The 14,479-nt window shown below is 30.8% G+C and overlaps 2 protein-coding genes across 4 annotated transcripts; one reads left to right on the top strand and one right to left on the bottom strand.

Annotated features, from left to right (window-relative positions):
• Positions 1 to 309: 309 nt before the first annotated feature.
• LOC107901282 (uncharacterized) lies at positions 310 to 2,733 on the bottom strand. 3 transcript variants are annotated; one of them, XM_041095252.1, is made up of 3 exons: positions 2,310 to 2,733; positions 1,341 to 1,737; positions 310 to 1,121 (listed from the first exon to the last, which is right to left on the bottom strand). In XM_041095252.1, the coding sequence occupies exons 2-3, from the start codon at positions 1,446 to 1,448 to the stop codon at positions 924 to 926; spliced, it is 306 nt and encodes a 101-aa protein (XP_040951186.1). In that variant the 5' UTR covers positions 1,449 to 1,737; positions 2,310 to 2,733; the 3' UTR covers positions 310 to 923. The 3 variants fall into 3 exon arrangements, with proteins under 3 accessions (XP_040951186.1, XP_016682703.2, XP_040951185.1); XM_016827214.2 differs by having other exon boundaries at positions 1,341 to 1,732; positions 2,310 to 2,715; XM_041095251.1 differs by having other exon boundaries at positions 1,341 to 2,715.
• Positions 2,734 to 3,835: 1,102 nt separating this feature from the next.
• On the top strand, positions 3,836 to 4,643 carry LOC107900305 (uncharacterized protein At1g15400). Its single transcript, XM_016825959.2, has 2 exons — positions 3,836 to 4,276; positions 4,397 to 4,643. Exons 1-2 carry the CDS (start codon positions 3,982 to 3,984, stop codon positions 4,552 to 4,554), a joined length of 453 nt encoding a protein of 150 aa, XP_016681448.2. The 5' UTR covers positions 3,836 to 3,981; the 3' UTR covers positions 4,555 to 4,643.
• Positions 4,644 to 14,479: the final 9,836 nt, after the last annotated feature.

The following is a 14,479-nucleotide window of genomic DNA, read 5'->3' as shown; positions in this document are numbered from 1 at the left end:
AATATAGATAATTTAACATAATAATTATTAAATATATTAAATATAATTTAACATAATTATTAATAATCTTATGATTTAACATCCTTCAATGGACTTCGAAGGTCCTTATAGTTTCAACCCACAGTACACATTATTCAAGTTAATCTCCATATTATATTTATACATATCAAAGCTATAAGCAACATAGAAGCTAATGAGGCCCCATTTCCCACAAGTCCACATGTAGATCCTCGGCAAAGAGAAACTAAAGTTACAAATAACCTTACCAGCTATTCATGCAACATTCACACACTTTTTGGACAGGCACCAGGAGTCAACCTGTAAAGAAATGTAACTTCTTCAGCTCCTTCAACTCCATTTCCTACTTGGCACGCCTTAACAAGAGCAGCACTCATAAGCAGCACTCAAAACAGATTTAACACGACCATTGCAAATTCAATTTAACCCCGTTATGCCAAATTTGATAGAAAAAAGTTTTGGCAGAGCAGCATGGTTCATTGAGATCAATACACTTTCTACTTTGCAAATTAACAGCATGCTTCATGAGATAATCAAGTGATCTACAATTAAAAAAAATTAAACAGTACTACTGCTGAATATATTTAATGAAACACTTGAAAAGGGACCTCAAAAAAAGATTATTGATCATAATTAGAAAACTCATTTCACCGAATTTGACAGAAAAACGCTTCAGCAGAATTAGCAACGGTTCATTAAGATTCATACACTTTCATCACATATTGGCAGCATGGCTCAATAGATAATCTATTACTGATTAAACTTAATCCAATAACACAAACCCATCAAAGTAAACCAATCAAACTTAAAAATTGACACGGTAAAGAAAGAAAATAACCACTCAAAATAAAATGTGAAGCAGAAAAAATCGTAAAACTACATTCTAGTTTTGGTAATTAAAACATCTAGGTTATCAACAAGTGCACAACCATGTCATTTGCTTCCTTTGCATGTGGCAGCATCTGTTTAAGTTCCTCCACCTTGACGAGAATATCCATGCCCCCCCTTGCAGCTTCCTCTTTTGCTTGTTCGGCAGCTGCCTCTTGAAGTTCAACTTCTTTCATCAAGTTCATAATCGATTGCATGGTCTGAAACAAAATTTTCTGAACCAAAATCTCATAAGTTAGCAGTTCATCCTCCCAAAATAGCAACAAAAAAAAAATAGAAGTTCAAAATTTCAAAGATCAGTTCATTCATCATGCTGCGATCAACGATATAATGGACTAAGTTCTAGTATTATTAGCATTGCATAGGATCATTCTCAAACCCAAACAGCCTCCAAAGTTGACAAAAGAAAGTAATAAGTTTAGAGCAAAGAGTACCTTGTTATCTTTAGCATCTTCAATGATCTCTTCGAGTAGATCAATTCTACATGTTTGACTTGATCTACTAACAACAGTGTTGAAGGTCTCATCCTCAACATCACTCATTTCACCAATGCAACCCTGCTGGGATTTAAGCCTTACAAAAATTTCTGGCAATTGTTTTTAAGAGTATGACGGAACCAGCATGCTCACAGCATTTTCTTCACCGACCATGGTTCCATTGAATGAACTGCTTCTGCATAAATCTTCATTAAAATCCATGGGTCCATCAAAATTTAACTTATCATCACTGCTGCCATTCTCCAAAAGCGGGGCCGTATCATCAGCCGAGGTGAATGGGGCAACCTGTGGCGTCCTCGGAAACCCATCTTCAATGTCTGTGGTTTGGTCTTGACTTGATGAACATGAGAAATAAAGAACCAAAAGTCAAGGAAAAAACATTAGAAGATACAGTAAGATCCATTAAGGTTCATGATAACTAGTTTTAGAATCAATTTAGAGAAATTTCCATTGAAATAGAAGAAATAACATACAGTTCACCCCTTTTTTAAACTCAGAAACAATAAACTATATTATAATCCTTATCTAAGTTTGATAGTTAAGCAAGTGAAAGCATTTGATAATTCCAAAGCCCAGAACCCAAAAGATCACATAAAAGAATTGCATACAGCTCATTTGACTGCATTTATCTTTCTTCCTCAATAAAAATGGAAAAGCAAAGAAATTCTGATCAGTCCTCTCATAAAAATTTTAACTCCTAACATAGTACTAGATTCATCAAGATGATGATCGTGACAGTTTTCCCAGAGACTTCCACTTTAACACTAGAAATCAAGTAATAATAAATTGAATTCCAACAAAATAACAGAAATAAGGGCATGGGTATTGACAATTAATGGGTAAAGAGAAAACCAAAATCAAAATTTGACCCAACAAAATAGAAGAAATGAAGCTTTTGGGAATCACCTAAAAGAAGTATAGTTATAGAATTCAACATCCAAACACATGAAAAGAAGTGAAGCAGAGGAGAAAATGGTTTGTCCCAAACGAAGAGCCAAGCTAGCGCTAGTTCCCAATGCCCCTGGCACTTGCTCTATCATCTTTCAAGTCAGCTTACCTCTTCGTTTCTTCATCTTTAAATTCCCGAACAAGAAAGAAGAAAATAGAGTTCCAAAGAAAGTGAAAGAAGTGGTCTCCGAAATTTCGAAAAATTATGCTTGCAAAAATGGTTCTACCTTTGGGTTTTGTTTCTATGATGAAGACCTTGGAAGAGAGAAATAAGAAAAGGAAGAAAGTGTTTTTTTTTAATTCTGAAAATAGGAGTTATATTATTTTGACATAGTTTCATTCATGTCTGTTTCAATGTCTGTGAAACCCATCTTCAATGTCTGTTTCAAGATTTGCATATAGACAGAGGGAGAAAATCGACAGAAAGGGTAAAACAGGGAGGGTAAACCGAAGCGGCAGCTAATCTGCGCAAAAGAGAGGGATTAGAAATCGGTGGTTTTTACCGATTAGGAAAGTAATGTATTACACGCGTATTAGCAATACAGTGAACCAAACGATAGAATAAAGAGGGATTAGGTAGGGCCCACCGATTAGGGGTGTATTGACATAGCCAATATACCCAACCAAACATGGTGTTAGTTATTAATTAGATACGTAATGCAAAATTACACTATAAAATTTTAGAAAAGAGAAAGTAAATGTAATTTTGGCATAAATAAAATTACGTTTTTACCTAAGTAATAGTAATATTATAATTTACCAAAATATTGTGATTTGTAAACTCATAATAAACTCATTATTTTCATATAAAAGACATTTAAAAAGCTATATTAATATGGTAAGATGTTTAAGAGTTAAAATATGAATGGTGACTTTTGAGGATGAACTTTAAATGCTAAAATTGGGGTTATACTATTTTTAATAATGATAAGTATAAAACTACGAATGCTGGTATGGATGAAAAATGAGTTATAATTTTGTTTCATATACGGCTTATAATTATTTATAATTTACGTTATTCTACATTGATAATCGAATTAAGACCATGTCATATAGATTTGGACATAATTTTAATGAAAATGGCAATGCCAAAATAAGGTCTTGGGCATTTACCTTGTGATACCAGTAACATGAAATGCCAAAATAGAATCAGATCTAAACAATGGTTGAAGACATTGGTGAATTTAGGTTTGCAATATAATGTAGAGGAGGATCTTTAATTGCTGCATTTAAATTGTATGTTCAGTCGATATGAGTACACACATATTTACATTAATTTGGCTTTATGTGAATATTTAATCTCATGTGCAACATATTGGAATATGTGAAAATTTACCAAATAATTGGATTTAATATTATTTGATGTAGGCTTAATTTTGTCATATACATTTTTTACTTAATTTGCTTCTTTTCTAAATTTACTACAAAATATCATTTCATATCGCAGCAAGGTGCGGGCATATATCTAGTTATTGAAAATAGTAAGCATCCGTTGTTTTATCCTCTCATTCCATGGACCTACACCGCATAACTCAACCTTCCAATTAATAACTCTACTCAACAACATGATTCCCAAAAAACTTAATCCATAAAAACAACAGGATTTGAGGAAAGGAAACAAGAGATCCTCATGGAGATGAAGTTGCAGAGGTCCACGACGTCGTTTAGGAGGCAAGGCTCGTCAGGGATGATATGGAACGACAAGTTTTTATCGGGGGATCTGAACCTAATGAAAAAGCTTAACACCAATCAAGGAAACCGAGGATCGGATGCTTTGATGACGCGCAGCGGATCCGAAGGACACAATGGACGTATGTCGGTAACTGCGGCATCCCCTACCATCGATCCTCCTTCTCCTAAGATCTCAGGATGTGGCTTTTGTGGGGTTCTTGGTAAACCTACCAAGAAAATTGTCTCAAACAAACGTAAGTCATGATTTTATATAACGGAATCTTCTTTTGCATGTCTATAATATGCCACTCGGCATTCCAATTCCATTTATGTATGATTTTCTTCTTCTTTTCTTTCTATTGAGGAAAAAAAAGGAAACAAGAACGATGCAAAGGGAGGGAGCACAAGCAACAAACTTAAATGTTTCATGAATTCTGTAATAAAAACGGTTTTTTCTTCCAGAGCTTTGTATCGAGTTGTTTTCGTTGACTCCTTTGTGTGTGTATATACATCTATTAATTCCTTCCTGTAGTTTTCTTGTTAAGGTTTTCAATATTTCTTAATATTTTGACACGATTTATAATCTATAATACAACGGAAATGAGAAGAATACAATCTAAATGTAAACATCTATACATAAATTATTATAAAATCTAAATGTACCAGAAGAAAAATAGAGTAAACAGATTACGGATTGCGAACGAGACAATTGATTACATGAAGAAGTGAGGTTTGAAGGGAGTCATGTTCAAAGTGAATTTGAGGAAGGCTCGTGATGCAGTAGACTGGAGCTTTCTTGATTCTTTTTTTTTTTTTTTTGTTTAAGATGGGGTTTGGGGAGTGGATGATATTGCGGATCCAAACCTGCATTTCCCGAGTGTCAAATTTTATCCAAGTGAACGGCTTCTCGACAAGGAGATTTTTCATCAATAGGGGACTTAGATAGGGTTGTTTCTTCTCCCTACTTCTCTTTAACCTCAAGGTTGAGTCGCTGACTGCTATGATATCGAAGGTTGTTTCGATTGGTTTGTTTAGAGATCTCTTGATGGGGTCGAAAAATCTACTGGTTTCTCACCTTCAATTTGTGGATGCAAACCGCTAATTTGGAACGTTAGAATGAGAATTCAATGTCACGGGTCGCGGATCAAAGCTTGTGACCATTACGCACAGAATGTGTCGTAAAAGTCAACTTATTAAATGAGACTTATTTGACCCGCTTGAATTGCTCCGATTCGTGAAACATATGCAGAAGTCCATCTACTTAAAGTCTTGGTTAGAGGTATCAAAGTAATTAATGTAAATCCTAAGGGATAAAAATGTATAGAGTTTAAATCCTTTAAAACTCTCATTTTATAGATAGACACAAATCTTAACCATTGATGTAACTCAACCTGTACCGTTGGATTTGAGGAAGCTCAACTATAAATAGAGATCTTCCCCTTATTTGTATTCATTCAGTTGTAAACCTTCAAAGTAATAAAATACTTTTGAGAGCATTTACTCAAACACTTGGTGTAACAAACCCAATTTATTCGGGCCCACTACCCAAAAATTTCAAGCCCGATAATACAAAAATTACAAGCCTAAAACCAAACCCAACCAAGTCCAATGGCCCAATAACCTAAAGCTATCAGAAAACCCTTATCCCCCCCCTAACCCTAGATGCGTTGCTCCCTAAGGCCTGTCACCATCACTTGCGCCGCACGCCTCCTCTACCACTTCCACTGTTTCGCCTGTCTGCTCCACCTGCAAAAACAAAAGAGAACACGCAACAGTAGAAAGCAGAAAAATAGAGCAAAAATAGAAACAAAAGTGTTGTGTAAATCGGCTATAAAAGCCTAAACAAGATGCATGTAAGGGGGAACCCTTTTTTTACGAACATCAGAAATAAAAGAAAAAGGTTGTCATTTCTTTTCTATTTATTATTTTATTTTTTTTATATATCCTTTTTTGTCACTTCTTTTTAAATCTGTTTTTCTTAAAAAAAAACTATTAATAAAATAAAGAGGGGAAATTTTACATGAATCGGTTTGCGCCGTCGAAGACCCCTCATCGGCGTCGAATCCGAACTCGAAGGAGGATTCGAAACACCATTTTTTTTGCGGCCCATCGGTTAAAAAAGGCTTCGCCTTTGTGCGCGTCGAAAACCAGGGTTTGAAACGCCCTTTTTGCGCAGCGCCGGCCACCGGCCACGGTGGCGCTACGGCGGCGACAACGGCCGGAACCCTAGGCCGAGGGGGGTGGGGGTTTGAGAGATGAGAGGCCTTGAGAGGATTTCTGCAGTTTTTTTTAATGAGGGAGAAAGAAATGAATAAAAAAAAATGGGGGTTAAATAGAAGAGACAAAACGACAGCGTTTTGGGCGACTTTTCCAAGCGCAAAACGACGCTGTTTTGTCTTAGACCCGCACGCGACCCGACCCGCTCCAGGAAGGATCCGCGCGTTTTCGCGGAATGGGTTATTTGCAACCCTGGTCATGCAGCGTTTGTGCTTCTTTTAATTTACTCCCCTTTGCTTTTTTTAATCTTTTTAAATTTGTCCACTAGAATTTGTCACGTTTACAGTTTAGCCCTTATTTAAACGACGTCGTTTTGGAAGAGAAGAGAAAATTTCTCTTCCAGTCCCTCCATGTTATTCGTGCATTCAAATAAGTCCTTCCTTTACATTTATTTCAAATCCGCCCCATTTTTTTGTTTTAGTTCAATTTAGTCCATGTTTTTAGCGATTTTATTATTTAATTAATTATTTTAATGTTATTATCATTATTATATTATACCATTAATCTTGTGTTATTATTATTATGATTATTTATTCATTTATACCTTTTAAATTTTAAATTTTGTTATATATATATACATGCGTACATTTTATAATATATATACGTACATATTTCTTAATTTTTATAAATATATATATACACATACTTTTATATATTTTCTATGCTTCATAATTTTATATACATACTTATATATTTTTTTTACATTTTAAAATATGTATATTTTTATATATATTTTTATTTCTTTTATTCACATACATATATATTTTTCTTATATGTACATATATATATATATATTTTTTTATATTTTATAACTTTTATCTATTCTCTTTGTTGTTATAATTGCTTCACTTGGTGTTTATTTATTTATTTATTTATATGCCCATTATCATTTTAAAAAATAAACATTTTAGTTTTATTTGTCTATTTACTTGTTATTTTATATGCAATCGATTTGTTCTTTTTTTTCTTTATTTATTAATGTTATTGTGGTTGCTCGAGTTATCTATGCTCACATCGTCGTATTCATTATTGTCATTTATTAATGCGGCATTTATTCATATATCAAATTTAACATTACATCAATTTTTACCCAAATTCGTAAAAAAAGAGAAAATTTTGAAAATAAAGGCAATACTCGGTATTTGGGATCTTCGAGACGATTGAGCCCTAATGTATTGGGTTCCAATTTTTTTCGTTGAATCTAAATAATCGAGAATGCTCTTTAATAAAAAAACATAAATAAAAAGCTCATTATCAGGAATTCAATACGTTATGTCCTAACGCATTGGATATGACATGTTATTTTCTCGAAATGAGGATTTTTCTAAAAAATAATAAAGACAATATTCAATGTTTAGAATTTTGAGAAATTGTGCCCTAATGTATTGGGCTGTGATTTCTTCATCTGACTTAAACAATTGAATATCATTTTAAATTTTATTGCACGAGTTTTTTAGACAAGCTCATTTTTGAGCAGGTGAAATATCATGCCCTAACTCATTGGATGTGATATTTTTTCTCTCCGAAATGAGAGGGTCTTAACGGGTGATTTGATTTATACAAGTTTTTTAATACAAGGATCGTATTTTAAAATCTTTGCACATTTTTGATATTAAGACACTAATTAATAAACAAGGTACCAATTTTGGGCGTGTCGAGGGTGCTAACCCTTCCTCGTGCGTAACCAACTCCCGAACCCATTTTCTGGATTTTATAAGACCAAAAATTATCGTTTTAGTAAATTTAAATTTTTATTAAAATGATTTAATTATGAGGTGATCCTATCACACCTTATCAAAAAGGATTGGTCGCGACTCCCATTTTCGTTTTCATTTTCAAAATCCCCGTTTTACAAAAAAATGGTGTCAACACTTGGTGTGCACTATTTTTCTATGGCTTTTCTTATTCATTCATAACTGTTTTCTCTTTCAAGTTTGTTTCTGTTTTGCTTCGATGCCTTAGAGAATGTAACAACCCGTTTTTTAATAGTATTAGAAACAATGGTTTTCGGACCACAACTCTGATGAGTGAGTCCATAGATATATTTAATTAATATTTACGAGTTAAATATAGCATAATAGTGAATCGTGCTATAATAAATTTTATTAAATGGTTAGCTAGTTAAGATACAAGTGGTACATACCGAAAGTCAAATGGTTTTGGAAAATGAAGTTTCAGGACCTCATTTCTATAAAACGAGTCCGTAAATTATATTATTGAATATTTACAGAGTTATTATTTTTAGTGATATTGAAGTTTGGCCCGAAAATTTTAGAGTTCAGATGGCTAATTAAAGAAAAAAATTTAAATTATAAAAACCGTAAAACTTAATTTAAATGAGAAAAAAAATAATTGCAAAGGCGAAAATGAGAATTAGGCCATGTGGACGGTCATGCTTAGTAATTAACAATTTATTTGTTAATCTTTAAGGTTTAAAAATATAAAATATTAGTTAAAAGTATATTAAAATATAACAAAAGATGGAAGTGGCCATTATCATCTTTTCTTTCTTCCTGCACCACCGATTTTTCATGGGAGAGGAAGACCAACTTTCGGTTGAGCTTTGTTTTGATGCATGTAAGTCAAATTCAATCTTTCATTTTTTGTGATTTTTATGTTTTGAGAACGTTATAATTGGGATCAACTAACCCATATCAATGTTTTTTAAAAATGTTAAAGATTTCTAAAATTTTTATTGATGTTAATTGAAGGGATTTTTGTTAGTTTTGAAGCTTTGATGGAAAATAAGACCATTTTTTAAAGTGATTTTTGTTAGTTTTGAACATAAGGACTAAATTATTAATATCTTGAAATTGGAATGTAATTTTTGTAATTTTTTAATAATAAGAGGCTGTAATTGGATATATTTGAAGTTGGTTTAAAAATTGGAGTCCAAATTTATAAGTTATGATAAATTTGATTTTAGGGACTAAATTGAAAAAAGCATAAAACTTAAAGAAATAACCAAAAGAATGAAATTGAGATTACATATATTTGTAATAGGCCGATATATGATATTTGAGTGATTAAATTGAAATAAATTTATATTATAGATCAAGATTTGAATAAGACGGTTGATAATCGAGGAAAAAGGAAATTTACAGACTAGTCTCTGACGCTTCTACTTTTGTTGTTAGCCCCTAGTAATTTCATACAGTATAATTAAATTGTTAATACTAATATGTTATATTTGATTTGGTAATGATGAGTGTTGGTGACTATGAATTGTGATATAATGTGAGATAAATCTCGATGAAATTAGTAAAAGTCTCATATACGAGGTTATGGGTTATTTGTCAGTAGGTTCTGAGCTCCAACATGTGTTGTGGACTTGAGAATACAAGTTTATTAAGCCCTGGGCAAACTATATGTTGTGTAGGTTCAACCCTAACGGGTGACCAGACATTATTATCTAATTCGTGTAGGTTCAATCCTAATAACTAACCAGGCACTATTATCCAATTCGTGTAGGTTCAACCCTAACCGGTGACTGAGCACTATTATTCGATTCGTGTAGGTTTAACCCAAACAGGTAACCTGGAATTACTACTTTCACATGTGTATGGAGTTCTTTTACGAAGTTTCATCGGGCAACATTGTGAATGAAAATGTGATGGTATTCCATTGGATGTTGGCAAAGTAATATATATAATTTGGATATAAGGTATAAGTTGGATTATGATAGAAAAATGGAAAAGTGAGGTTATATGCATGGTTTAAGCTCAAAGCCTTATGTATTCAATGTTGTTGCATTGTGTCTTGATAGGGATACTTATTTTGCATAATGAATTGAATGTGTGACAAGTAATTGAGGTAAGTAATCGTTTATATCGTACGAGCTTACTAAGTTTTTTAAATACTTACCCATGTTATTAATTTTCTGTAGATTTTGGACATTCAAAACGTGTCAACCGAATCAGCGAGAAGCACACACCTTTCGACTCTCAATTCGATAGACTTTTGATGTTTCGAATTTGGTTATTTATGGCATGTACATAGGATGGTTAAACTTGTATAAGTGGATGAATGTGTTTTGGTATGGTTATGCTTGTATGAAATTTATGTGGTAACTTATTATGTGATGAATGGTTTGATGCCAAGTTTGGTATTTAGAAGGTTAATAGTAATGACAAAGTTTAGATGTTGGTATGAATATGAAATAAAATGTGGTATGAAATGGTTAAAGGCTTTGGTTTGAATTATAATGACTTGAGCCTAATGTTGTTTTGGTGCCAATAAGGGTATATTGGTTGTATGTTTTGGAAAGAGTTTATGCTATGATATATCATGAATTGATCAAGTTTTAGGACAATTTTTACATTGGATATTGATTGCATTATAGGTCATTTTGGTAAGGTTGGTTTGTGCTATGCTTTAGGTGGTCTATAATGATATATACGGTCTAACACAAGGTTGTGTGTCACAAACAGGCAAGTGACACGATCATGTGCTCTATATAATTAGGTTGGTTTTCAGTACACACGAGCACAGTCTCTCAAACGGCCTAGCTACCCAACTGTGTGAATGTTTGCAAAGTTTTACAATTAGGTCCACACGGGCACAGTTTGTTACACGACCTATCGACATGGTCGTGTGGCCCTATTTTATACGACCTCAGTTTGTAACACGGTTTGGGGCACGGTTGTGTGTTACAACCCTACACGGCCTCAGCCTATCGCACGGCTTGACCACACAGCTGTGTGACCCCTGTTTTGTATTTTTGCCACATTTTTAAAAAATGTTTCAAATTAGTCCATGTTTTATTCTGAATTATTTTTAAAGCTTTCGTAAGCTCGATTTAACCCCAATATTGTATGAATAACCTATTTTTGACTTTATGATTGATTATTAATAATCGTTTAGAGAAATTTGAATTGATATAGCATGATTCTGTTCTATTATTTACTGTAGCATCTCGTAACCTTAATCCGATGACGGAGATGGGTGAGGGGTGTTACATTAAATTTCTGTGAGAATTCTCATTTTTCAAGAGTAAGGCTGATTTAGGCAGATTTGAACCCAAGAAATTGTCTAAGGTCACACGATTTGTCATACTATAATTCTAGCCCCATGGCATTTCAATGTGGTTAATTAAAATAAATAAATAACTAAATTAAACAAAAAAATATAATTAATATTTCTTCATTTTGTTCCATTCAATCCAAAGGGATTCCTTTTTTATTGGATGAGGTTTTTTTTTATCTTGATAAATTGTGGAATAAAAAAGTCCATTTTATCAATTATTTGATAAGTATTAATCACAGTCTTAATTTTTTTTTTTTTACTCTTGGTACTGGTATGGACCTAAGACTCAATATCGACCTTATTTCAAAGACAAAACATGAAGAATTCTCCAATTAAAAAATTTTCTATGCGAAAAATTCTCCACGGCATCTAGGATATCACCTTCTCCTAGATAATTATGGATAGGGATATCACTCAGTGTATAAAAAAATACATATGATTAATAAAAGGAATAAATATAAGCAAAAACCTCATTTTCTCCATTAAAGTAAATGGTCATCTTCTCCAAAGAGTTTCACATTTGAAATATTATTTTTAATTTATTTTTGAATTATATTTTTTATTATCCATGAAGGTACATGTATTTTTATTTAGGTTTAGTATTTACTTTTTTTTATTAACCATATCTTTAGTCATTTTTTTAATTCTTTTATTTAATTTTTCACATAATGTTATATTATTCTTGCAGACTTGATGATTTAGAAAAAAAATAATTCTATGTGTTAAATTTTCATTGACTAATTTAGCAATTCACTAACATTGCTAACACCAGATAACATAATAAAACACATATTGATAGTTCAAATATCGCATTAGATATTTTTAAAATATAGGTACCATATTGAACATTTTATGAAAATAAATATATCATAATAAAACACGTATTGATAATTCATGCACCATATTAAATACTTTTAAAATATAAATAACATATTAAATATTTTATGAAAATACAGATAACAAATATTAAGAGATTTGAGAGAGAATAATGAAATATATATAGCCATAAGTATAATCAAATTAATGCTAATAATATCTCAAAGGCAGAAACAGAAACTGAAATCCTGACTCCTGAGTAATGTTAGCTGCAATTCATTTCAATATTATATCATTTAGCATTTTTTTTTTGGAAATATTTTAAACTTTTTTTTTTAGATTTTGGAGGAATTTTAGCAACCATGTTGAATTTAAATCAAAATATTACAAATTAATTAAATATTAATGCATTGAAAAAATACAAATAAATCAAAATTGTAAAACAAAAGAAATAATAAGTAAGGTGTTTTTATAAGTAATTTAGATTTTTGAAAAAATAAAATCTTTCTCCAAAATTATGGTAAGATTTGAACCTATACCTCATTAATAAAAGTTTTAATTCACGATTTGATTATTAAAGTATACTCATTTTCTCACTTTGACACCTTTTTTTTTGTCTAATTTCATACTTTAAGTATTACTACCTTATAGTTTATGGTACAATTTTTAACAGATATTAAAAAAATTGGTGGCCAATCAAATAGCATCACATGACAGGATTTTGTAAAAATATACATTTCCTTTCATCAAATATATGTGAACTTTTAAAAATTATAAAAATTAATATTTAAAAAATCATAAAAATATATAATCTAAAAATATAAAAATTATAAATAATGGAAATAATTTTTTATGTATTACAAGTTTTAATTTGCTGTAAAATATTTGTAAAAGTCATATAAAATCATGCATAATATTAATTGTGGATAAACCAATGTATTTAGTTAAATATAATATTATTACAAAACTATTAAAAGAGTAACTTAAAAAATATACCTCAAATAAATTTGAATGATACATTCTTTATTTTTATAATTATTCATGATGCTTTTTGATATGTTAAAACCGTTAAATTGTCTTTTCATTGTTAATGTTGTTAAAAATATCTTTCTCAAGTTATGTAATCAAATAATTATTCATCCATTAATCTCCAATTCAATTCCTCAAACGATTCTTTCACAAATTTTATTGCAAAAAATATTGTTTCCACCCCTGTTGTAGCAACTAGCAAAATCAACGCAAGTCAACATTTAGAAAATACTCGGCTTCACTATTAAACGTTCTTTTAAAATATTTTCCATTCTTGTTAAGTATTTATAACAAAAAAATATAAACTTTAAACTTAAAAGTTGTTACGAAGCCAACATAGGACTTCTAACTTTCTTTCACAAAAATTAAAATCACTAATATCATAAGAATGCAATATGTCAATTTTCAAATACAAGATTCACAATAATCACACTAACAACAACTATTTCGGATAAAAATGTTAAATTTCTAATTAATATTCAAGAAATTCAGATTATAAATACAATCAAGATGATAGGTATCTCATACAAAATCAATGTCCCAAACTCATTTAATAAATAAAAACTAAATCTTGCATGAAAAATCCTAATCTATGACAAGAAAAACCACAATTCTAATTTGTTGGGGTTAATCATAATCTTAATTTTCTAGAGATTAATTAATAAAGCTTGAAAATAAAGGAAGACTTAGCGACCCACTTGAAAGTAACGAAAGATTGATCACCTATCTTGTAAAAGAGACCCACTTGAAAGTAATGAAAGAAATTTTAGAGAGTGTGTGTGATAATAAGAGAAATTTGAGAAAAAAGTGATGAGTGTTGAAGGAAAATAAAAAGACTAGGGGTTTTTTAGTTTTAATAGTAGAAAGAGATTTATTTATTTATTTTTATAAACTAATTTGGCAATAGACACTTTTAAGTATAAAATTTTTCCTAACTAAAATTATTTTTTAAATATGCACTTCCAATTTACATATTTATTGTGTTTAAGTTTGATATATTTTTAAATTAGATTTAATTAATTTTAACTTTATTATTTGAATTTTGATTAAGTGTAAAAACAAACCTAAAAATAAATAAAAAAGAGTCGAAGAAGCGAGCTGTTGTAAAACTTTTAGGCCAAAGAATAAAGTTGATGAATAATTATCGGGTTTTTTACAAAAATATTATAAAAAAATAAAAATTTATCAAAATATTACAACTTTTTATTTATTTATCAAAATATATAAACTTTTTTTATTTACCAAAATATATCAAAAAAAACTAAAAAAAAAAAAAAACCTGACACAGCCAATTAAATTGGCGGTACAAA

The sequence above is a fragment of the Gossypium hirsutum genome, chromosome D06, assembly GCF_007990345.1.
Source record: "Gossypium hirsutum isolate 1008001.06 chromosome D06, Gossypium_hirsutum_v2.1, whole genome shotgun sequence".
NCBI classification, from domain to species: domain Eukaryota; kingdom Viridiplantae; phylum Streptophyta; class Magnoliopsida; order Malvales; family Malvaceae; genus Gossypium; species Gossypium hirsutum.
This window is presented reverse-complemented; position numbering and strand designations above follow the sequence as displayed.